The 26,033-nt window shown below is 39.7% G+C and overlaps 1 protein-coding gene across 8 annotated transcripts in view; it reads left to right on the top strand.

The window, feature by feature from the left end:
* The window catches only part of PIK3CB (phosphatidylinositol-4,5-bisphosphate 3-kinase catalytic subunit beta), a 94,409-nt gene that overhangs the window by 45,201 nt on the left and 23,175 nt on the right, over positions 1-26,033 (top strand). For all 8 annotated transcript variants that reach the window (XM_039727981.1, XM_039727983.1, XM_039727985.1 and 5 more), the window contains 9 exons: positions 12,327-12,512; positions 13,514-13,739; positions 16,389-16,612; positions 19,272-19,454; positions 19,707-19,877; positions 20,345-20,422; positions 22,902-23,153; positions 23,462-23,558; positions 24,349-24,479. In XM_039727981.1, the coding sequence (XP_039583915.1) occupies positions 12,360-12,512; positions 13,514-13,739; positions 16,389-16,612; positions 19,272-19,454; positions 19,707-19,877; positions 20,345-20,422; positions 22,902-23,153; positions 23,462-23,558; positions 24,349-24,479 (1,515 nt within the window). In that variant the 5' untranslated portion in view covers positions 12,327-12,359. The remainder of the gene's footprint in view (positions 1-12,326; positions 12,513-13,513; positions 13,740-16,388; positions 16,613-19,271; positions 19,455-19,706; positions 19,878-20,344; positions 20,423-22,901; positions 23,154-23,461; positions 23,559-24,348; positions 24,480-26,033) is intronic.

Genomic DNA, 26,033 nt, shown 5'->3' with positions numbered 1-26,033 from the left:
CTCACTGAACCATCTTCCCTCTTGGAAGTAGTTGTATCTTATGAAATTGGGATGGCTTTCAGGTTTTTCTCTTGGCTGCTGTGTATGCTGCCTGTGGTTTTGAGCAGGTTTGGTTGTCTGGTATAGATGTGATTACATATAAGCTCCTATTTGCTGGAAAAAGTTAAAGCACTGCTTGTATTTTCCAGGGAATTTGAAAATACGCTTGTTTTTTTTTTGGTCTGTAACTCTCCAGTCATGGCTCTTATGACTGACTTTAATAATTTTGTTCCCACTATTATTTGTCCTGTATTGTAGTTCCATCATTCATCAAACTTGCTTAGGTTTTCAGTTTATGAATATCAGAGACATCTTTCCTTCACTGTTTGTAGTTCAATTCCAGCTTTTGTGAATTCTGTCTAGCTGACACATATGTGTCTCATTTCTGATAAAAGAAGCTTCCCTACCTAATGTAGGGACTGTGGATTGCACTTTTTGCTACCAGATAAATAAATATCTATATCCTAATATAGTGTAACTATTAATTTCTGTATACTTCATGTGCTTGAGATGAGAAATGTAATCATTTTTCTGCCACTTTGCATCAGATTGTCAGACATATTCTCCTTAGAAACTGGGAAAAAGCTGCCTATGTCTGATGCATTTTACTCATGCTGTGTGGTTGTGTAAGTGTAATTCTGCAGGAGTCACTGGAAAGAGTCCTGAATGCCTGGTTAGGAATGAAAAAGATCTGGCCATTAGAACTGAGAAGGGTGAGAAGTTGTTTTACTTTACAAGAAGTATATTTCAGCATATTACTTTATTACCAAGAGGAAATTACTCCTCTTAGCTTCTTCTTTGACATGGATGTGTAGAGGATGTCATCATTTGGGTAGAAAAATGTCTGTGGAACCTAATCAGACAAGAAAAACTTTCCATACTTGGTGTTTTAACAAAGTGTTTTTAACTGGCAGAATAATGTTTGGATTGATTGATTTCCTGCCTTAAAGAAAAAAGTTCTGTAAAATTTTCAATTCAATGTGGATTTAAAGAAGTTGATGTGCGTTAGTTCCCTTTCTCGAAGTGCTTGAAAGAAATGCTACAATTTTTAGTCAGCACATTTAAATTTTCATCAGTTCCTGATCTAGGCCAAATGTCAAGTGACTGGTAAATACTCATGTGCAACATTCTTGTGGCGCCTGATTCTGAATTCTGACCCCTGAAATTTTCAGGAGTTGTGTTATGTGGAATTATTTGTCTTTTACTGCCTTATTAGATTACACAGTGGAAATACAGGCAGCTGCTTGCAAGGTTCCAGTACAAACAAACAAACAAACCTGCTCACTTAGTTTGACAAGTTAATTCTTGACTCTGGTAATCAAGTTACTAAAACATAAAGTTGCAACTGAGATGCCCAAACAAATAAAATGAAGAATCTCCACTGGAGACTGCTTTAGTAATTTTGAATCATTGTTTTTAGGCTTATGCCAGACACAAAACTTTCTCAGGTGTTCAGTAGTCAGTAAGCTTGTGTTTCTTCCCTCCTCCCTGTCTTTTTTTAAGAGACTCAGAGAATTCCATTGTTACAACTTAAAGTTAATTAAGATGTTTCCTTTTTGGAGAAATGTTTTGCAACCCGTTTGTTTGTTTGTGTGTTTTTAGTTGGAGTTTGTGTGCTCGTGTGTGTTTGGATCATCACAAGGTGTTTTGTAATTGGACTTTTAAAATTCCAATTAGCATTAAAATAAAGTCCTCTTAGCATTAAAATAAAGTCAGAGCAGCATTTCTATTCACAGTTAAAAAGGCAGATGGAGTTCTTGTCAAGTCTTAGAAGCAGATGCTGACTCTCACAGCTGGGGAAAAGTAACCCCAGGAGCAGACAGGCTCCAAGGGTTGCTGCATTTCTGGGACACTGTGGAGCCTCCATCCATGGAGGCTTGCAAAATCATGTGTGCAGACTCCTAAGCAACTTGCTTTAACTGCCACTGTTGGAGCTGAGCTTGGAACCAGCTGACTTCAGAGGTACCTTTCAGGCTAAATAGTCTGTAATTCCTACATAATCTTAAATATTTTTTGGCCCTTGTGATGAATGGCCAGGGCTACTTTTGGCTTTATTACCTTTATCTTCATGACAAAAGGGGTTTTTAGGATTGCGTTTTTCTACCAAATGGCATCCTATTTCAACCTGTCTTTATAAATAAGTTTCATGAAAAAAATGTATAAAATATAACTTAAATATTTGCATTAGACTTGAGTTATTGGATTTCCTTCAGTGTTTGCTCAGTCCTTGACAAGTCCTGTCCATGTAACAGTGGCTGTGAGCGGCCACCTCTGAATCTGTGATGGGGGTGTTGAAACTGGTGTTGGAAGAAGAATAACTGCAAAAATCCAGATTATGTAAGAAACAGACCCCATCAGGAAGAATGCCTGGCCAGATGAAGCATGTAAAATCTATATATTTTTTTCTATTAAAGGGCTTCTTTCTACTTTGTAGGATCCATGGCATCTCTCTATGAGACTTAAGCACAAACTGCTCGTGTGTTTTGGGCTGTGTGTCCTCCTTGTAGGTGAAAATTTCACTCCTCCTTGATACTCAACTGGTTTGAATTATTTCACTGGTTCACCTGTCTCTGTAGTTACTTGCAATCTGTCTGCTGTACCCCTTTCCTAGAGTTTTTGATCAAAATACCAGAAATAACTAAAAGGTGAATATTTTAGTCCCTTTGGGAACAGGTATCCACTTCTAGGAGAACCTCAGTTTCTGTTTTCAACTTTTTTTATAGTAGAATGTTATCTAGATGCAACATCTTAATAGTCAGCTGCGGGTGAGATTTGATGGTCTAGGCTCATTTGTACAATTCCAAAGGAAAGGAAATACTATTTATATATTTAAATGTCTTATAAGTGGAATGTTTCTGTCGTGTTTACAGTGGAATAAAATTTTTTGAGTAGTAGAACAGGCAAGGAAATCCCAGAGAGCAGAACTAATTCTGGTTGATTATTTCCTAGTTTTGTTGTCAGACTGTTAAGAAGTCAGGTACAAGCCTTGTTGAGCAATGGGAGGACAGGGCCTCTACAGTTTACTTAAAAATAAAGTTTTGTTTACAGTTTACTTAGTACAATAAAGTAATAAAAGCTCAGATTATTAATGCATCTTTTCAGATTCATGACAGACACTGCATAGTAGTTCTAATAATAGCTTGGGCTGTCAGAAAGCCAGGCCCTCAGGCTGTGGTTTTGCTTGCAATTCTTAAAATGATTTTAAGAGCTGTCAAGTGGCCAGCAGCCCTGAGGGTGTGAGGAGCTGTCACTGTGCCACTCCCCTTGCACCCTCGCTGTGCTGGCACAAGCACTGTGCAGCTTTACAGAAACACCTGACTTGCCTGGCTTCAAATGACATCTTTATTCTGGTTCAGCTCCTCCTCCTCCCTTTCCCATTCAGTCCGACTGTCCAGTCCTCCTCCTTCCCATGTGCCCCCTCCATTCATCTGTTTTTTAAAGCTTGGTTTTGTTTGTTTGTTTAAAATATCCAAGTGAGTGTGCCATCATTTCACTCTTTAGTCTGTTCTTGGAACTCGGCATACCCTAACATTTAATGCTGTCCTCCTGATGCTGTTTGGGTTTTTTTTTTCTTTTTTTTTTACATTATTTTTTTACATGATCTTTCCATAACTGCCCCTGAAGGCCTTGAAATAAAGATCTGCTCTTATGTTACCTCCTTACTAAAATTATCTTGAGTTTCATTTCCAGGCTGGGAAAAAGACAACACTCCCTCTACTTCATGAAGTATCTGCAGTGCTGTGCAGGGTCACCAGTTCTAATCTGTTCCCAAATTTTCAGTGTTACCTTTCTGCACAGGATCAGGATATACAAATGCTTTGTCCCTCGTGTCAGGGCCCACTCTGCCTGCTGCTACTGAAAATTTTCTAAAATATCTAAGAGAAATGCTTCTAAAGGCGATTCTACCAGATGTTTCCTCACAGGCTGGTTCATATAGAATGTTGAATAACTGGCTTGGGCTTTTTTCCTTTGAGCTTTTCTCCTTTTTCGCTCCCGGACTCTGTTGATGAAGGTGTCAAACGAACTGTTACTCATGTGACAGTGCTTTTCTGATCTGCTGTTTTCTTCCATTCCTTTATACTCCTTCCTTCTCAACCATGCAGAACTGCATTCCAGCCAGCTGAAAGGGAATGTTATCCCATAGTGTCCCCAGCTTCAGTGTGATCCAGTGATGGGATGCTTCTAAAGACAATTTCACACAGCAATATAGAAATGTGAAAGGAGTTTTTCTTCTCCTGCAACTCACTCTACTTGCACAATTCAAGAGGATGGCCCAAAACTGTTTCTGTTTTAATATGTCTATGCAGTGATTTCAAGGTAGAGCAGAGGATGGCTGTGAGTTGGCTGTGAGAAGCTGGTGTGAGCTGTTTGGTGTTCCAGGATTTCATGCTGCCTGTGCATTGACAGAAATCTATCCGAAGCTGGGGCTTAAGTTTTATTCACTTGTTCAGTTCATCATGGGTATCCTTCAGAGGGAGCAGCAGATGTGTGTGCTTGTCTGAGCATAAAGTAACAGCAAGTAAGATCTTCCTTCTTGTTCAAGCCAAGTCCATAAGTTCTTCTGAGTCTGGAATACCATTTTAGTAGTGTTCTTCTCTATGTGTAGACTTGTTTTCCAGGAAAAAAAATTCTGAAGACAGTCTCATTCTCAGCTATCTCAATATCATTGAATTGTGGAATAACTTTTGTAAAAAGGGATGACCAGAGATAATCTAATCTAGCCATCTGTTCAAATGAAAATACTTAAAATTAAATTAAATTTTAATTTGTTACCAGTTAACATGTCTGCATTTTTTCATATCTCTGAGTCCTGTGTAAGTCAATTGCAAATTTAGGTGCTCAGCAGTTCTTGAAAACTGGGCCACTTTTATTTAGAGGCATTAATATTTGAGTAGAAACTGCATTCATTGTGGGTTTAAAATCCTGAGTTCAATTTTTAAAACTTGGTGCATAATGCTATGGGTACACCAGAGGAATAAAGCTACAGGACATGAACAGGCAAAATAATCAGGACCTGGGACAAAAAAAAAACAAATGAAATTCTTTGTTTGTGGAAAATTAGCTGTATTTTGTGAGGAAGAGGAGACAATCTAGACTTGATGGCTGAGAGACCACTCTTGGTACCAGTGTTAGCGCTGTGAGGGAAGGAGGCCTTTGAAAAAGGCCTTTCATGTTTTCTGTACATAGATATTTTTAGAAAACTAAATGGTGATATTTTTATTCTGATTTCTGGAGAAACCCTGACTAAATGGACATTTAATTTTCCATTCCATAGGGCCAGCTCATGTGGCAGTTGAACTAAACTGCTGGGAAATATTTATAGTACCACATGATCTTTAAAAATAACTTTCCAGTCTACTTTGTAGATGTCTTGAATTCTTAAAATTTTTGCTGTTGTAGGTAGATACCCGTGACATTTGTGGAGTGGAAAGATCTCTGCTTTGCTGATTTAGGCATTTGTATTATCATCAAATTGATTGTATTTTATTTTTAGATTTGGAAGCAGTTTGGATGGAATTCATCTGTGCAGCTGTAGAAGGCCAGAACCTTGAGTGGGTTTGCTCTTTAGGTCTAAATGAGAATTCCCATGTCAGGGTCTGCAGGGTTTCCATGGTCTGCAGTGGCACACAAACCACACTGGAGTTACCAGTGCTCTGGTTTTAAAAGGACCAACCATTGTTGGTGCTGTGTGACCAGGGCTGAGCAGAAAACAGATCTCAGCAGCTCACTCACTGTGGGAATAGTGGTGCTTGCTCCTGTCAAATTAAACCTTGAAACAAACCTCGGCTGCAGTTCGCTCTCTACAGCTCCCTGAAAGAACGCTGTACTCAGGTGGGGCTGGTCTCTTTCTGCAGGAGACAACTGGCAGTACCAGAGCAGACAGCCTTAAGCTGTGCCAAGGGAAATACAGGCTGGATGTTAGGGAAAAGTTTTTTTACAGAAAGAGAGATAAAGTGAAAAGTTTTCTACTGAAAGAGTGATAAAGCACTGGAATGGCTGCCCAGGTGGAGTCACCATCCCTGGGTGTGTTTAACAAAGCCTGGATGTGGCACTGGGTGCCAGGGTTGATTTGAGAGGTTGGGTTGGATTTGATGATCTTGAAGGTCTCTTCCACCTGGTGGTTCTGTGATTCCCGCTACCCGCAGTGTCACCCTGTGCCTGCTCTGTGGGGTGAGGGCCGTGTTCTCACCGCGCCCTGCTCCGCTCGCAGGGCGAGGCCGCTCCGGGCCCGTGGAGAACGGAGCTGTTTGTTCCCGGTGCTTTCCATTGTGTGCCCGCGGCGGGATGGGAGGGGACGGCAGCAAGGGGAGAAGCTCAACAGCGCTGCGGGCTGCCCTCGGAGAGAGCTGCCCTCAGGGTGGGGTGGATGGGACAGGAGCGACCAGGGGAGGGAACAGAACTGATGAGATGGAATGGGAGCCATGGGGACAGGGGACGGGAGCGATGAGGAAATGGAACTGAAGAGGGGATGGGACAGGAACAATGAGGGGAGGAACAGGGCTGATGAGGGGATGGAACGGGAGAGATGAGGGGAGGGAATGGGAGTGACGAGGTAGTGGAACAGGAGCAGTGGCATGAAACAGGAGCGATGAGGGCAGGGAATAGGAGCGATGATGAGGGGAGGGAACAGGAATGATGAGGCCATGGAACAGAGTGATGAGGGGAGAGGGTCGAGCTGGGGCCCGAAATGCCCTGTCACAGCCTGTGGCAGTCCCGGGCAGCTCTCGGACCCTGCCCTGGGCTGCAGAGCAGCTCCCGGGAATTGGTACAGACTGAGGAACAGAAGAGGATGTAGTTCTACAGAGCTGTGAACCGGTCCTCATCTCATGCATATATTTGTTTTTAGTGTCTTCGGAAGAAATCAGACTTTTAAAATTTTTTTAAAAAACTTTTTTTCTAAAGGCCTTCTAAGTTTCATATCTTTCTTTGTGCATATACAGACTCCTTTTCCATCATTCTGCTAGGTTCTTTTCCTTTGTTTCTTCTCAAATATTTCGTTTAGAGCTTGCTCATCCTTTTACTAGATGTTTACATGGTTAGAAAAATGATTACAATGATTGTGTTGTGTGAGTGCTTAGTGTTTCTCTTACTTAGACTGCGTGATGTGCTGCTGCCGTTTCCTAGAAGATGACTGTGCTCAGATTGTCATCTCGTCTGTTCTGGACAGTGAGATACTGTTCAAACACTGTTCTTGTGTGTCTGGATGGGGTGGCCCTTTTCACTGCTGCAAGACTTCTGGGTTTTTTTAGCCCCTTGACTGCCACATGACAGAGCAAGCAGTAGATAAAGAGCTGTATTGATCACAGTGATGATTGTCTTGGATGTGGTGCTCAACAGTTGCAACAACTTATTACATAAAGCAAAAATCTGGATAAGCAGAGTGCCCTTAGTTTTTGCGTATCCAAAACAAGTTAGCTTGATATTCATCCTTTATGTAAATATTCATAGGTTTAGTGAAGAGTAAATCCAGCTTTGTATTTAACTTGAAGAGCTGTAGATATTTATGTGCCCTTAAAATGCACCTGTGTTTCGAAGAGGTGGTGTGAAAGAAACTCACTTGTTATGGAAAGTTACTTTTCAATATATAAATGATCCTCCCCTCCAACTTTTTGGCATCTGTTTGGGAAGATAGCATACTGATTTCATTCTGGGAGAACTGACCATGTTCCAGGGGTGGGTGACATAATTTCAGATGGAAGATAGCTCTTCTAAAGACTCTTTTCCAGAGACTTGGTGCTCAGGAGAATAAATACTATGAGAGATAACAAGGCATCAAACTTTTCCTCTGACCCTGCATTATATTTGTGTTTATAATTACCATCTTCTTTGCCGCTACTTTTACTTGTGTTTGATTAGTATTCTTCTGGATTATAGTTCAAGATAAAACATTGAACATTGCATTGGTTTTTATGTTGGTGTTCTTTAAACAACAGAGAAACAGATCTCAGAGGATGAGAGATAGGGAATTTGTGGTGAGTTCAGAAGTAAAGGACTTAATGCACAGTGTGAGTTTTCATAATTTTCATAATTGCATTCTTCAAAAAGTTGGTTTTAGAAGAACTTATCTGACACAGATAAATGTTGAGTGTTGATGACAATTAAAGTGGATTTGGTACTTCTTAGTATCTAAATCTTTTGCTGATATGATAAATTATTTTCAAAGGAGAGTTCATTGCATTATTATTCCATGTCTCATTTTTTGCAGTGCTCCAGACAGGCTCTTGTGAGCATGTTCTTGGGCAGCTCTTAATTTCAGGATAACCTTACAAACTACCCCCCATGCTTGTCCTTTGTATCTCCTTGGTCAGCACTGTTTGATATTTGTACCTCCTGGATTTAATTGCTGTACATGTGCAAGTTAACTACCCAGCACAGGTACAATTGATTTAACTTCTGTACATGTGCAAGTTAACTACCCAACACAGGTAAAACAGATTTCACCAGCTCTGGCTGCAGTGGTGGGAGGCCTTTGCAGCTGGGTGGGCCTGGGCCCTCAGCAATGTCCTGAAGGAGTCACCATGGATTTGAGTTTGGCACAAGATAGTCTTGCCAGCCTTCAGGAAAATGGGTGGGTGGTTTGGAAAGAGAGCGCAGCCCCAGCGTGTAACCACAGCCTCTGAAATCCTACTGATCCTTTGCTCTAAAGAGTAAGTCTGAAACTCCCGGGGATGTGCTGAATGCCTGGGTTTTGTTAACTGCTACTGTGCAATGTTCCAGTGGTTCTGCTGGAGGCCAACACCTGCTGGAAGTGTTACCTACATTTTTTTTTTTCTTTTCCAAACTAGTTTTGTACCTGCTCTGTATAACCCAGACATATGATTTTAGTTCTGTTTTGGTTAGGAGGAAAACATAAGGGGGCTGCAATTCATATAAAAATATCTGCAGCTTACTCTTGACTGGCTGTCCTTAAAGTATTTTAGAAATCAGTGAAGAAGCAGCCTGCTTCTGGTACTCTTTTTTTTCTTTGTTTGTTTTTTTATTTTTTCCTTTCCAAGTGGTCTTGTTGATTAGATGATGAGATGTACTTTTTTTGGGAGCTGCGGAGAAAGCTGTAAGGTCTCTGGCTTCTGGAATGAAGCTGTTAGCACCAGAGCAAATTCTTTTGTCTGCCTGGAGATGGCAAGTCCTTTAAAAACCACAACAGCAACACTCAATTGAGAAATCCTGTTTTAGGGCTTCTTCTTTGTGCACATTAAATAAATAAATACCAAGATAAGCGACAAATTTCCTTCTTCTGCACATGTTTTGCTCATCAGTGTTCCACTTCTTTCCATTAGTATAAGTAGCTCTGGCAGAACGGCTGGTATCTTAAAATACAAATTGATTAGAAGGGAGAGTGTGTGGGCACACACACATATATGAATCTGAAATTTGCAGGTTAAAGCTTTGAGACAATTTACACTTAACATGGGAAGGTTTGAATGCTGTCTGTCAGTACTATCTGTACCTTGGAAAAGCATTTTGTATTGGGCTTTGCTCCTGTGAAATTTGAAGTCATTGATTAGACACTTGAGGAGCCAAGGTTAAGGGCTGGTTTAATTACTTCCGTCTTTTGTAAGTGAGGTTGTTGTTACTGTGACAGTGGGCAGGAATAGCTATGAGGTTAACAGCCTGAAATAGCCTTTTTATTATTATTTGAATTGTTGTTTTTTTCCTTTTGCTGGAAGTTGTTTAAAATGTCTCTGGTGCTGTTACTCCCAATCCAGATGGCTTTTTGCCCTTGTTTCAGTTCCTAGATGTGATATTGAGAGTTAGTCACCAGTGCCACCACACATGTCCCAGCTGGGGCTGTGACTCATCCCCAGAGCTGCTGTGGGTTGGAAATCTTGAGTTTCTCAGGATAAAACCTGGTTCTCTCTCTCTTCCCTGTGATGTCAGCTCTTGGGGCAGAAATGGGGTGCTGGCTGCAAAACACAGTGACCTGCTTCCTTGAGGAAGGAAATGTTTAGTAAGTGCCTGAAGGCAAGAATAGCTCCTCAGCATGCTCAGATTGTTAAGATGGCTTCTCTTCCCTTTTTAACTGAAACTGCAAATGGAATTTTAAAAGACTTTGGTGTCTGTGCTGGAAATCTGTAGTTATAAACAAGTATCTTACAAGAACTTTATAACTCTGTGTTGTGGTGTTTGGGCTCCAGGATATGGAGCAGCTTTTTTAAGTCTTGTTTCTTTGAAGATTTTAAACTCTTGTTGATGCACTAAAGTGGTTTCAACAACTGCAACTCTGAAAAACATCTGAAAGAGTATGAAAATAGAAGAAATACAGTGAATTAAAGCAGGAATGAACTATATATGAAATAACTACATAAAACAGATTTCCTTGCTGCTGTACCCATCCAAGTAACAATTTGTAATGGAAATACCTCTTTATTTTACCCTCATGACAGCAGAAAATAACTGCAAATACAAAAAATGTATAGTATTAGTATTTTTCGCTGACTGCTAATTTAGGTTACAGCAGAATTGCAGCCAGCATTTTATGGGTACAGTTAACTGGATGGAGCAAAACAAATAGTATCCCATTAAAATAGCAGCTTGTGGAAAATATACTGATTGGTAATGAGGAATTAGACGTTTTGTCTGGGTTTGTTTTTTGGGTAGATTCCGTGTTATTCCAATAACGTAGTCTGCGCTGGATATAATGATGGGATAACATTTTATTTCTTTCCTTTAGACACCTTAGAGCTCACACACTTTGCTAAACTTCACACATCCAGTGCTGAGTGGGTGGATTTGTAAACTGTGGTAATTCCTATAAAATACCTTCATATCAGATTTGTTATTTTTATCATACCACCACCTCCAGTTACTTCTGCTTTAATTCAATCTGCTCAATGTAGTGAATTTTTTTGGATGAAAATGTGGACATAATGGTGGTAAAACTATTGTTTGATAGTGATGATGGCAGAAGCTCCCTGATTATTGCTTCTATTGAGAAAAAAATGTTTTTCCTTAGGTACTTATGCTTTCTGAAATTTAAAGAGGTTTTATTTGGCATTATTGAAAACTCTGCTATATTTTTATCTAGTACAAACAAAATATGAAGTGATCCATACATTAGTGTGGTTACAAGATGTATTGGCAGCTTGTACTGGTCCTCACAGCTTTGCTAAGGCCAGGTGGCAAGTTGTTGGAATGATCTGGGTTATGTTTTTCAGTGTATTTATGTGGCAGTTGGAGGTGGGATGGAATGTGTTGTCTAATACCTGAGGCAGCTTTGAACTGACAAGTTGATTTTTGTGCTGCTGGTGTCATCTATTATCCATTGTGGGGAAGGGAAGGACTAATTGAAATACTGGAAAGCTGTGAGTGGAGTTGAACATTCTGACATTTTCTGTTACAAAGGGTGATTTCCCACATCTTGTGCTGTCCAACAAGAATTCAAAAGATGCAGGGGTAACTTGTCTATTAAAGTGCTTTATTGTAGTGTATTCCAGTGTTCCCCCTCCCTTTGGCAGCTGAGGAGCATTGTCTGGATGAGGAGGAGGAAAATGATTCAGTGAGCCATGGCAGAAGGGAAAACTCAGTTTTAGAGAGTGGTGATCAAAACAGAAGACTTGGGAGGCCAGTAAAACTGGTGGTAGCATTCAGAGTAAATAGAAATGTGCTGAAATGCAGAGGACAGGCAGCAGGAAGGCAGGGGAGTGAGCTGGAGGAGATCACGGGCAGGGTTTCCTCCTACCCTGCAGGGATGCAGTTCGCGCCGTGGGCGGAGTTCAGTGATCGTTCTCTAAGGGTGAAAACAAATTGAGATAAGTGTCTTCAGAGGAAAATGACACTTTCTAGTAGAGTCAAAGAAATTTTTCCTGCTATGAACACAGACTTTCAAGTTGAATGTCACTGGCTACATTCATGGACAACTAATAGGAAATTTGCAAAAAGAAATAATGAAACCGATCATGAGCTTTCATATGAAATATTGCCATTCTTCATCCGTGAAGTTTATTTTGGTTGTGTTTTACACAGGTAAGGTTTTAGAGAGAACTTGAAATGAATTTCTAACTTTGTTTCAGCTAACCTCTAATTAGTTTTTTCTCTTATTACTTAGTTTTAATGATATAAACATCTCAACAATAGTGCTTTGCTAGGCAAATACTTTTATTATATTAAATAACATTAATGAGTAAAACTATGCTTATCTGTTTGCAATACTGGCATTTGAGACCTCAGAGTTGTAAGATGAGCTGTACAAAGCAGGCTTATGTAAACCTTCCAAAGACTTTAAAATGTGTGTCTAATTATAGAAGGTTAAGTATACTGAATTTTAGGTTGGTTCTTTTTCCCCTAAGGCCATGTGGTTATGATATTATTGAGATTCCATAATGCCTCCTGCCGTGACAGACAGCCTTGACATCTGGGCAGTGGATTCACAGATTGGTGCTGATGGCTCAATATCTGTGGACTTCCTGTTGCCCACTGGAATCTACATCAACCTGGATGTCCCTCGAGATGCCACCATATCTCAGATTAAACAGGTAACACCAAATGGGCAGTTAACTGAGGTTTGGAATGAGGGCTGGTTCTGATTTTGACCTGCCCTCTGGCAAATCAAGTCATGAATTCTAGCAGGCGTAGAAATGAGGTACTGAAGGCACGTGCCCAGCAGATTGAGTGATAAAAAAGTGTGTCTGGGGGGGTTAGCACTGGGTTTGGGCAGATGGCAAGGCTTGGAAAGTGGCTTCTTGCTGGTAGTTACAGTTCAGTAGAGGTTATTCTAATAGCTCTATATTAATACTGTACTGCTGAACCTTTTTCTAACACATTGACAATCCATTGTTTGCTGATCTAACATTTCCCTGATCAGATTTTTTAGTCCAGAAGTCAAAATTGAGCTCCTGCCTCTGTTGACTGGCACCAAAGATAATTGCTTTAAAAACTGCATCTACCTCTTAAAGGTTTTGTACAGATTGGAGTGTCACATAAAATGTGAGGGAGTATCCAAGGGAAGGGGAGAATGTAAGGAAATGACCACAGATACTGAAAGCAATCTGCTGACCTTTGATCAGATAATGGCCATTGGGAAAAGTTACTGAGGAATTAGGCAGTGAAAGAATTACAGCACAGACTAACCTACTCCTAATATATCAAGTGATAAAGAATTTACAAACAAATGTGTGAGTAACAGCAATAAGGGATTTGAACTAAACTGTCTGGTTTCCTTGCTGCTTGTGGCACATGGAAACTTGACATGCCATAAATATATACTGTTGATATTTAGCTGTTTTCCAAGGAAAAGGAATGCTGATGCTAGCTACAGAGGTCTGTCCTGGAAATCACTCAAGGTAGAGACTAGAAGTGAGACAAAGTAAACATACAATGATTTATAATGATAAAATTACCCAAGTTAGCAAACATGTCTCTTTTCTAATTTTTGGGAACATAAATAGAAATTAATGTTAACTTCACTGCCTTAAGATATGACCCTATTTTCTGGTTTTGGGGTTTTTTTTCATTTATTTCTTTGTTTTCATTGCAGCTATTATGGAAGCAGGCACATTCCTACCCACTCTTTCATCTTCTTATGGAGATTGACTCTTACATGTTCTCATGTGTGAATCAGACTGCTGTACATGAAGAATTAGAGGATGAAACACGGAGACTTTGTGATGTTAGACCCTTTCTTCCTGTCCTTAAACTAGTGACAAGGAACTGTGATCCAGGAGAAAAGTTGGATTCCAAAATAGGTGTCCTTATAGGCAAAGGTAATTCCATTTAATTTTTTAAAAAATGAGGTTATACTTTGTTGTGTATGAGGGTCTTAATTGGGCAGGTAGGAGAGAATTAAAAAAACCCAAAACTCTTAAAAATTCAGTATTTCCTTTTGTCAAATAAATACTGATAAGGTTGGAAAGAATTTAAATAGTCAAGATGAAACACATGCAAGTTATTTAAAGCTACTTTCTGTATTGCATTTCAGCATTGTATGGCTACATCAATCAGGAACAAATTTTATTTTGTGGATAAGGAGAAAAATATATATTACTATTATTATTATTAAGTGAAGAACAGCATAATCCTTGAGAATTGTTATCATAAATAATCTGCCAGCAAACTGGATATTCAGAAGGAACTAGAAATTATTCTGATTTTATTCTACATAGTGTCTGAGTTGGTTAACAATGATTCTTGGTTTTGTTCTCAATTGTGACACTGATTTTCATCAAACAATGAAAAGCTATTTTTAAAGGTTTCACAGTAACTTATTCTTGATGTTATTTCAGAATTTTCAGCTTTTAAATCTACTCTGCTTGGTTATACAATCAAGATTGACAGGGTCATATGAGGTCATACCTCTTATTTTAAAACAATGAGCCATTGTTAGGTCTCTTATAAAGACTGCAGGTTTTGTTTAGATTTCAGCAGTACACTGTCTGCCTATTTGTTAGAGCTGACAATGGGAACGGTTGGTCAGTTTAACCATTCAGACAGATCCTGACAGATTTGGAGACATTCACATTCTGTGATTGAATATTTGGTTTATCAGAGCTGTGTCAGACCCTGCCTTAAGCAGCCCCTATTCTGTACCTTAGCAGGGAAAAAAACATGTTCCTGTCTGAGCTTCTAAACTTAGTGCTTTGCTCTCAGAAGGTGCTGGGTGCTTTGTGTGTTTTGGACAATGGCCTTCAAAGTTCACGAGTAAAGATAAAGACACTTGCAGGCCCTACACCTCCTGAAGTACCAAAAAGTCACAGGTTTCCATTGTATCATAGGAACCTGGGATGATTTGGGTTGAAAGGGACTTTTTAAAGGTCATCTCGTTCCACCACCCTGCTGTGGGCAGGGACACGTTCAGCTGGACCAGTTTGCTCAGAGCCTGTCCAATCTGACCTTGACTGTGTCCAGGATGGGGCATCCACCACCCCTCTGGGCAACTGGTGCCACTTCCTCGCCACCCTCCTTGTAAAAAATGTCTTCTTTACATATACTCTAAATCTACCCTCTTTTAATTTAAGAACTCCCCAGAGCTTGCTTTTCTCCAGGCTCTCTCAGCCTGTCTCCATTGCAGAGGTGCTCCAGCCCTCTGAGCCTCTTTGTGGCCCCTCTGGGGTCACTCCAGAAGGTCCCTGTCCCTCGGTGCAGGGGGCCCAGAGCTGGGTGCAGCACTGCAGGTGGGGTCTCACCAGAGCAGAAGAGAGGGACAGAATCCCCTCCTCTGTCCACCTGCCCTCAGGACACGTTTAGCTTTCTGGGCTCTGAGTGCTCATGGCCAGGTCATGTCCAGCTCATCCACCAGCACTCCCAGATCCTTCTGGGCAGGGCTGTGCCTCATCTGCTCATCCCCAGCCCATGCTGATCCTGGGGGCTGCTGTGACCCAGGTGCTGGACCTTGCGTTTGGTCTTGCTGAACCTCAGTGGAATTCCCATGTGCCCCCTTCTCAGACTTGTCTGGGTTGCTGTGGCTGGCATCCTCTCCTTTGGGTGTGTCACCACACCCCTCAGCTGGGTGTCATCTGCAGCTCTGCTGAGGGTGCCCTCACACCACATTAATGTCTGTGTCATTAATGAAGCTAGTTAATAACACTGGTGACAGTACACCCTGAGGGACACTGCCTGTCACTCATGTCCATTGGGACTCTGAGCTGTTGACTGTGACCCTCTGGATGTGCCCAATTTCACACCCACTGGACAGTCCCCCATCACATACATCTCTTTATGGTTTAGAGACAAGGACATTATGGGACCCAAGGCCTTGCAGAAGTCCGCACAGGTGGTATCAACAGCCATCCCCTGTCCTCTGATGTCACTCAATCATAGAAGGTCACCAAGGTGGTCAGGCAGGACTTGCCCTGTGTATTTCTTCTTTACATGTTTTTGAAAAGGAGCTTTACTGGTCTTGGATTGGTAAACATTTCAGTCATGTAATTTTAACTTGAGTAGAGGATTTTATTTTTTGACTTTTAACCAAAATTTAAAAGGATGATGTCATCTTTTTGACAATTAAAAAAAACCCTATAGCTTGAAAGCACTTCTGCTCTGTGGTCTTTATGATGCATTTACTGTGCTTTTTAAAATTTGCTCTTGTGAGGAGAGACTTAAAGCTTTCCAAACTACCTTGAATTCAGAGTAAGGTTGGATTTTCCACTTTCTAGTACCTAGGAGATACTAGGTATTGGTATTAATTGTTTAAAATAAGCTCTCATGCCAGGTTGCATGGGAGTTGTGCAAGTAACTTTGGAAGAACACTGGTGTACAGGATAATGTAGAACCCAGCTCAGCTTTGAGCATCCATTTTGGATGGATGTCTGAAGGAAACCACCTGTGTCACCTTAACTTAAAGATAGTAACAGTTTAAATGGCATGGGCAGTATTTGTACAGCTGTGTATCCTTTTGCTTCCTTGAATTCTTTCAGGTCTCCATGAGTTTGATGCCTTACAAGATCCTGAAGTGAATGACTTCCGAGCTAAAATGAGGAGAATCAGTGAGGAAAAGATTCAGTCACTTGTGGGTCTCTCCTGGATGGACTGGTTGAAGCACACTTACCCACCAGAGCAGGAGCCTGTTATCCCAGAGAGCTTCCAGGATAAGCTCTACAGTGGAAACCTTGTAGTGGCTGTTCATTTTGATAACTGCCAGGTAGGAATGGTTGTTCATGTTTGATGAGCTGTTCTTAATCCAGGTCTGAATTGGCATGGATTGCTTAAGGATATAAATGAAATAGAATACTTACATTATGGTGTTTGCAAAGTCTTTCAGCAGGATTCTTGACTCTTGAAAGAAGGTGAGGATGTAAGCCCACGGTAGAGAATTGAACTTTTAAAGTCTAATTACAGTTCAACTTCTAAAGGCAAAATGTACACCTTGTATCTACTGTATTACTTCCTGTTTGTGTAAATGTAAAACACAGTTCAAAGTTGTCAGGACCTGTTTTGCCAACTGTTCCTGTGTTGCTTCACTTACATTCAGTTTTAAGCGCCGTTCATCAGAGATTGCTGGTAACTGGCAGGCACCATATTCAATATACTTGTCTGTGTGTGTGACTCACTGAGCATCTTTGGGGTTGATCCGCCAATTAAATTAAGAAATTTTTTTTTTTTAAAGAAGAAACAGTATTCCCTTTATTAGAAATGCACATAGAAAACCAAAACACTGAGACTTAGAATTTGCTTTTCATTAAGGCTAGCAAAACCACAGTTTATTTTTAAAATAAAACCCCTTTTAGTTTCTACCAGCAGTACCTGAAATGTTTTGGCATGAGTTTTTATGATGTTGAAGTTGCTCTGACTCTGCTTGAGTCAAGTATTCCCATTACCCTTTTTTTGCACTCTGTTCTTTCGGGTAACCATGAATGATCAGCATTGGAAACCTTAAAAATCCTATAAGTGTGTAAATGCATCAGGCTAGATTTGATGTCCATTTGGACCCAGGTGCAAGAGGCTGGTTTTCTAATGATTCAGATTATTTTAGTTACAAAGCTGATTTTTTTTCTAGCACTATCCTTTTAAACTTTAAAGGTGTAAAGTCTGGAGACACTAAATGTAGAGGTGAAAGCTAAATTTGGTCACCAGTAACCCCACCTTATGTTGGATGCATAGGTGTTTTATGACAAAACCTTTTCCAGTCCTCTTCAGTTTAACAGAGAATTTGTGTTGTCCAGGAGTGAGATTATCTTCAGCCCTTGTTTAAATACTGCATCTATATGCCTATGCTGACAGGACAAAAGCAGTGCAAAAGTTCTTGCTGGTGCAGAATGTATTTGCCTGCCACTATAATAGCTTAGGTTGCTGACATTTCAAATGTTTCAAATGCTTCTGCTGCCAGCTCTGACCTTCAGAGCTATTAACAGTTCAAATCTGAGCTGCTTTTTAGAGCAGTAAATTCTGTTCCAGACGTTACTACTTGCACTGAGCCCTGGAGTCATCCCAGGAGAGTTAAAGAGGAAGGTGTGGGGACTGTTCTGTCAATTCTTGCAGCTGCAAGATTGAGAGAAGGAAATATTAAAGTAGTTTTTGTCTGGAAGGTGTGGGTGAGCTGTAAGGGCTCTGTGGTTGTCTCTGGAGCAGGAGAGACTGCTCCCCATCTCCATGACATGTCTGTTAAGATCATCTGGGGAGCAAGGCAGCTGTCAGAGAGCACCAGCTTCCTGTGAAGAAAACGTGTTATTCCTAACTAGCAGTTATGGCAGGAGGAGAAAGCCTTCACATTGTGGCAGCTTTCTGAAAGGTGGAAGCTGTTGTGAACCAGGCAGAAACTGAGAAAACACAGAATTAATTTAGTGTGACTCTGCAGAGTTTGCTTGTTCCATTGGGGCAGCTTGGCTCCTTACCAGTCTATATAAATAAAGTACAAGTTGAAAGAATCTAAGCAGACAACACTGCACATTTGTCAATAACTGGGTTTAGGGTGCTCACATCTTCAGAATTGGGTGTGTAAATAAAAAATAATAAAACTTGAAGAAAATAAAACAGCAAAACCCCGTAGCTCCTGAATCAACCTTTGCAAATAAGCCTGTATAAAGCATAATGTGATAGATGCAGGGAGACAAAAGATTTTGCAGATCTTGTACTTTAGGAACTTGAAATTAATTTAAACCTCCTTTTTAATTTACAAAAGGGAGTACCTTCTTACCTTTATCTTTTTAGAACACATTAAAATTAGAGATACTTTGAAAATAGGTTGATAGCCTCTAAGGGTTTTAATTAAAAGCTTTCTTTAAAAAATGCAGTCTTTGTACATTGTATTCAGAATGCTACCGGTGTTGGTCACTACTCCTCTTTTCTGTTCTCCTCCCAATGTGGTGGTGGTGGTTTTCTACATAAATTACATTCACAGTTTCTTCTACTTTCTTACTTGAAGCTTTTTCTTCTGAGTTCAATGATACTTAGAAAGAGGGTAACTTGCTAGTGGCCAGAAAGATGAAAAATTAACACATCTAGTACTGCTAAATACTTGGAAATGCATCATGATTTATTGTCTCTCTCATTCAACTTTCCAAAACAGAACCTTCTAGATCAATGCATTGCTCTAGAAGTCTTTAAAGCACTGCTAAATCAAGTAAAGGCTTATGTTTTTGAAAGTACTTCTGATAATATGAAACTTTGGGAATTAATATCTTACAGCTTTTAAGGGTGTGTGTGATTTTGATTGCCCTAAACATACAGACTCTAACTGTTAATATAGTCTGGATTTAACAGTTATTATTTTGACCTATTTTATTATGTGTGCTACAATTTTAGCCTTGTGTGTCTGCCTAAGACAAGTTTGACCTTCATTATTCCTGCTTGTGTTTTGTTAGGATGTATTTAGTTTCCAGGTGTCTCCTAACATGAATCCCATCAAGCTGAATGAGCTGGCAATCCGAAAACGTTTGACTATCCATGGAAAAGAAGATGAGGAAGTTGATCCTGCTGATTATGTGCTGCAAGTTAGTGGAAGGCTGGAATATGTCTTTGGTGATCACCCATTAATTCAGTTCCAGGTACAGAGAGTTTTTTGGAACTTGATGTAACATTTCCCTGCTGCCTTGACCAAAGGTGCTTCCTCCCATCCCTCCTGTCCCATTAATGAACAGCACCATCTCCCTCCTTGTGTCTGCAGCCCTCTGCAGTTGTAAAACACATGAGCACCATTCCCTTTGTATCTGTGGAATGAATGCTTTATTTCTGGGGTTTGGAAGTTGCTGTGGGAATAGTCTACTGGCTGCTAACAGCTGTTTTCCCTGGGCTTTCAGTACATCCGCAACTGTGTGATGAGCAGGACCCTTCCCCAGCTGACCCTGGTGGAGTGCTGCACCATAAAGAAGATGTGTGAGCAGGAGATGATTGCCATAGAAGCTGCCATAAACCGAAAATCCTCCAACCTTCCTCTTCCTCTGCCACCAAAAAAAACAAGAGCAACAACTGTGAGTCCATGGGGAGAATGTCTGATACCCAAGGGAGCAGTGACTTGTGGCATATAAATCACAGTGCCTGGGGTTTGTGCTGTGACTGCTGTGCTCCACTGTGGGTCACCTGGGTCAACTCAGAGCCTCCTCTTGCGTGGCAGATTTACCTCAGAAACATAAATGTGGACAGGTCTTTGCTCTATTACACACTCTGGAGTTACTCAGAGTGAGCAATAAATTTTGAATTGTCTGGATGTAGTACATGATGTATGTTCTCACCCCCAGCTCTCTTCCAGATGAGTTTTTACTTTGTCTCCTCTTATAGCTCTGATGACCAATTTATCTTCGAAGATTTCGAATTTATATTTTTAACTGCACTTTTTTCTTTTGTATTTGATAATTTTGCTTAAAATTCTTGGCTTACAAAACAGGTCTCAATGTTACAGTGGTGAAGAGTGAACTTGTGTCTTTGTTTCTCTTCTCAGAGTGTGTGGGATATTTCCAACCCTTTCAAGATCATTCTATTAAAGGGCAATAAACTAAACACAGAAGAAAATGCCAAAGTAAGTAACTGTGTCTGGTATCAGAAGACATTCTGTTCATCATTTTAATGTTTTTCAATGCTAAGTGAACTGAAAATCATACAGATTTCAGCATTTTTAATTATTCCCAATTGCATTGTTAGCATTGGTCAAAATCTGGCTTTATCGCTAAAATATTCTTTTTTTGCCTGAAGCTGGATATGTGCATTGGAATGTTTCAATAACTGTGGTAGTATGACATAAGTGTTCATTGGTGTTTGATTTTTAAGTGCTGATAGTGGTGTGAAATGTGCTAATTTTAAATAGATTGTCATAAACACCTTACACAAGTAAATTAAGTATTAAATGTTTTAAAGTGCAACATGGCATTTTTGTAGTCCTGAATATATTCAGGACGTCTAAACTTGGACTGTATGCTTCTCTACAATCTGTCTTTTATTTTCTATACATGAGGATCACAAAGAAAGCTGGAGTATAATTTCCTGTAAAAATATACATGACTGGGATACTGACTGCTGTACAGACCACAAGTTGTTAACGCATGGAAATTTATTGCACAGCTACTTTAATGCCTTACAAAACACTTGCCTGTGAGGTAGAGCAACATGAAACTCATTTTTTTTTTGTTCAGAAATCAGTAAATTGTGTAGCCAATCCTGTAGATAAGGAAGATACCTAGTTAACCATTGATATTTGCTGTTCTCATGCTTTATTCAGGATACTTGGTGCATTTTTTTCTTTCAAACTGTTGTTACAACTTCCTTGTAAATTAGCAATCTTACATTTTGGTCAACACCAAAGAAGAAGTTCTACATTACAGATAAATGAGCCATAGTTGCATTTTGATACCTGAGACACTGTGATTGTGGAAATTGATGGCTACAAAACCAGATGTTTCCCTCTTTTTTGTCCAAACCATTATTTAGCTAGTTCCAATATCTTCTTAACCCTGTTCTGTAGAGCCTTAAGTTTTTAAAAGGAAAGATAAAAGAGCTGGTGGATTCTGGAAGGAACATAGCTACCAGGAGTTTCTGGAAACAATCAAAGTGTTTTCTAAGCTTGAGAAGAAACAGGAAAAACGGGCAGTTCTTTCATATTGGCATCTGTGGGCACCATCTAAATGTTATTTAGTATTTTGAATGCTTTTCAGTCTTGAAAAATTGCAAGTCCTGTGGGTAACCTAGAACAAGAATGAATGCAGTGACCCTGCAAACCTGTGCATGTTTCCCTGCCTTGTCTGTCTACAGTGTTACAAAATTGTCACTATTGAGAGTGTATTTGTTTTCCAGTCCTGGTTCTAAGGCTGTTTAATTCACTGCCATTGTTCCTTTAGCCCCACTGTGCTGTGGATAAGCCAATATTCATCCATTTCTGCTGAACCCACCACCAAGGTTCACAAATACAGTGTTTGTAGTGGGGAACAAAACATTTGTCAGCTGGGTAGCACTGCCCCAGTGTGAGCTGGGGACATCCACCTAGGGCACAAGTGACCTCACCCAGCAGCCCAACACCCCATTTTCCAAATACATGACATTGAAAATTGCTTTTCTTTTCTCTTGGTCTTTGGCCACCCCATCAGTACACACCATTTCATTTGTAAAAGGGGCATGTCAGAATGAAAAGAAAAAAATTGGGATTCAATCCCTTACATTAACAGGATCAGAAGAATCAGAGAGGTGAATTATTTTTTTACTCAATGCCACTATCAAATTTAATATCTCTCTCTTTCCCTTGCAGTGCTCAGCAATAATATGATAGCTTAAAGGGAATGTGGGGAAGGTTGATTCAGGAGAAGAGGGAACATCAGATCACTTTGACACATTTAACATTGAGGATTTCTTTTTGGTGTTGAGCAAAAAGATTACATTAGTGGGGTTTTTGTCTCTCCATGTCTCTCTCTCACTGATATTTTGGAGGGCCACCTGAAAGAAGTTGGCACATTTCACTCTGCACTTTTCTGTGTATACATGTTATGGAACAGAAATGTAGAAATGAAACAGAAAAATGAAGAAAGAACAGAAAAACATCTTAGCATTAACCTGTAATAAGTTTAATTTTAGTGACAGTAACTCCAGGTTCTTTGTCTAGTTGTCCTTCTCCTTTCTTGATCGTTATTTTAATTGTTCAAGCAACCTGGTTTTGTTGGTTTCTGGGTACTAAAGACAAAACAAACCCTGGAAATCTTGTACATTGTTATTATTATTACAGGTGACTCCCATGTTAGGGTCAGCAGTGTTCCCTGTATACATATTTAGAAACAGTTTAAATGAAAAGTGAGGTTTTTTTAAACTGAAAAAACTCTAAATATTTCTCATTTAGAAGCACAGATTGGTTCTACCTGGAGATTTTAATTTGTATTCAGAAAATTAGTCTTAACTTCTTCATTGTGCTTAGTTGTTCGTTTGGTGGAATTAATATGTATGTATGTTCTATATATTATTCTATGCAGAAATCTGTAGGTTCTGTGACAAGCTTAAAATCTCTCATTTCTTTATGGCAGGTTCATGTTAGGGCTGGTCTTTTCCACGGCACAGAGCTCCTTTGTAAAACAATTGTAAGCACAGAAATATCTGGGAGAAGTGACCACGTTTGGAATGAAGTGCTGGAGTTTGAAATCAATGTCTGTGATCTGCCAAGGATGGCAAGGCTCTGCTTTGCTGTTTATGCTGTCATGGATAAGATGAAAACTAAGAAGTCCACCAAGGCAATGAATCCTTCCAAATACCAAACCATTAGGAAAGCAGGAAAAGTGGTAATTTATCTCATTTGTTATTCTTGAGTGACCTTCAAATTATATCAAAATGAGCAACCAGAAATCTTTCCTTGTCCTCACTTTAGTGCTCAAGAATGCACAATGTAAAGAAAATATATTAAAAGCAGTGTATGCATTAAGAATTGCACATCTTGGTATGAAAACTTTTGATAATTCTTAGTTCTGAAAGGTATCACCATTTAAAAAAAAACAAGCCACCCTCTCAATTTTATGTGTTTGCAGTGTTTTTTGTGTAGTAAAATTTGCTGGCATCTTCGTTTCCATATAACAATTCTTTCCTTTGGCAGCATTATCCTGTAGCCTGGGTAAATACCATGGTGTTTGATTATAAAGGCCACTTGAGGAATGGGGAACTGGTACTGCACAGCTGGTCATCATTTCCTGGTAAACCTCAGCTTTTCAGATTTGGACTTTGGGTGTGGGAGAGAGTGGGATTCAATAGCAGAATATTTACTGTATGCATGCTCAGTTCTCTTGTAATAATCACTTTATACTTGTAGTTTTTATGTGGAAATGTGTACCACATTTTAATCTCTTTCCTGAAAGTATTGTTTAGTGGGAAAGAGGAAGAGCAAGAAATACTGTTCTAAAAGTTTCATCTGTTACGGAAGGAAAACCACATAAAATAGATGCATGTTTATATCTGGTTTTACTTGCTTTTAAGGTACAGTTTAGGTTTCATTTGGTCCCTGTGCCTTGTACCCCAAATTGATTAGATCAGTTATAATGTAAGTGATAATATTTGCATCAGCAAAAATTGTGAACTGGGATTTTGTCATGCTCCCTGATACTGAGATCAGTTAGTGGAAGTGGCTGGAGCCTCGTGTCACTCTGAGCCCATCCTGAGGAACGTTGTCCCAGCCTGGCTGGCCTGAAGCTCTGCTCTCCATTTGATCCAGAGGGTGTGTCCTGCTTTGCAGAAGCTGCAGATCTCACTGGGATTTGTTGCAGTGTGGGGATAGCTCAGCTTTCCTGGACTATTATGTTTCCTTAAGGAAATCAGTTTCTCATGGGGTGATAATCCAACATTTGGGAATGCAGGAGGTGGTTTATGGTGGAAATACAGAGCATTGCACTAAAAGTGCTGTGCAGCAAAACATGCTCTGTCCATTTTCTAAGGAAGGGATTTCTAACTGCATGCCTGGCCTGTAATATTAAATGCTCTGTATTTCAGATGAACTTGAAGAAATGTTGAATCCCATGGGAACCGTCCAGACTAACCCTTACACTGAAAATGCAACAGCTTTGCACATTAGATTTCAGGAATATTCAAAACAGCCTATTAATTACCCTCCCTTTGATAAGGTAAGGGATGACCTAAAGAGCAGTTATGATGTTTATGTGGAAGTAGCTGTTTTTTTCCTTTCAACACTGCCTTTCCAGTGAATTCCCCTTTTCCTGCCTTTTAGTCACTGTACTGCAGTTTGTTAAACTTGCACTGCATGAGTGGCAGTGCTTGACTTCAGGGTCTATTTTGAAGATGTACACTTTTAAAAGTGATCTGTGCATGGTCTTTTGAAGGTCAAAAGCAAATCAGTTTCCCGTATGAATGATCTTATAAAAAGCTAAATTTATCTGCTATTCTGGAAACCTTCAAACTGTTCTTGCTTGTGATCTATAAAGATCTGTTCTCTCTTGGTACAAATGTGTGTTAGCCACTCTTTGGGGTACTGCCCTGTGAGATCAAGTCCTTTAAAGGATAAATGGACTCTTAGCACTGTGTGCAAAGGGATTTCTGAAGGTCTGCACTTGGACTAAATCCACTGAAGTGGCCCTGCAGTTTTCTACAGATGAAGATAAGAATCTGTCTAGAAAGGAAGTGTATATTTGGAATACATGTGGTTATTTCTGTAGCGTGAAGGATGGATGGAAAGATGTTTAGAAACCAGCAAAAACAGCTAAATCCTGGAAACAAGTAATGAAATAAGTCTTAAAACAGACTGCTAATGATACATTATAAAAATCAGGCTTAACTCATGTACACATTAGTCTGAATTTTGGTTTGGGGAAAGTCAATAACAGCCTAGAGAAATTGCTTCTTTTTCTTTTTGGAGGATTTTGCACCTTTGAGGAGCATGAACAAAAAGACTGAAATCACCAAGTTTTATAATCTTGTTCAAAGGCAGATTTGGGATTTAAAGTTCATAAAAATGAAATCAAATTACAAGGTAGCATTTCTTTTGTTTCAGTTTGGGTTAATAGTGTTTCTCCTTCCTTGCCATCACAGTACTTTTTCTTTTATTCAAACAGCATTGGAAATGCAGTGAGAGTTAAACCAATACTGACCAATTGCTGTTTATTTATGGCTGACCAGTTAATGCTTCATAGTGGACATATTTTATCCAGCTTTGGTATTGCTTTAAGTTTTTTACTCATTACACTTATGGGTATTTAATTTCTAAAGAAAAAAATTAATGTGCATATTAGACAGACTAAGTAAAAGTGTGTCTCTTTAGTAGTCACATATTAGTTCTGGCTCTGATGTTTCTGTTCTTTGTCTCTGCAATACCAAGTTCTCAGAAAGTTAAAACCCTGGGCTGAATGTAGATTTTACTGGGTGAGACAGAGTGTAGTGACATTAAGGTAGGGTCTAATGGTCTTCATCCCTTGTGACTTTCACCTTCATTCAATTCAATCTCCTAAAGATTCTCTTGGTGAAGGTTCTGTTGAATGAGGAGTGATGTTGCAGCTGCTGGAATTACATCAGCTGAGGATCTGTCTCTCACAATGCTCCAGCTGAGACTTGCTTATGGCTGCTTTTCATTTTCCCAGCGTTGTTGCTGGTTTCTGCCAAGAAAACAAAGAATGAGATGCCAGATTTGTGTTTTGAGAAGCATAATGTGGAAAAATAGATGAATC

Source organism: Passer montanus, unplaced genomic scaffold, assembly GCF_014805655.1.
Source record: "Passer montanus isolate IOZ18808 unplaced genomic scaffold, ASM1480565v1 scaffold63, whole genome shotgun sequence".
Classification (NCBI taxonomy): domain Eukaryota; kingdom Metazoa; phylum Chordata; class Aves; order Passeriformes; family Passeridae; genus Passer; species Passer montanus.
This window is presented reverse-complemented; position numbering and strand designations above follow the sequence as displayed.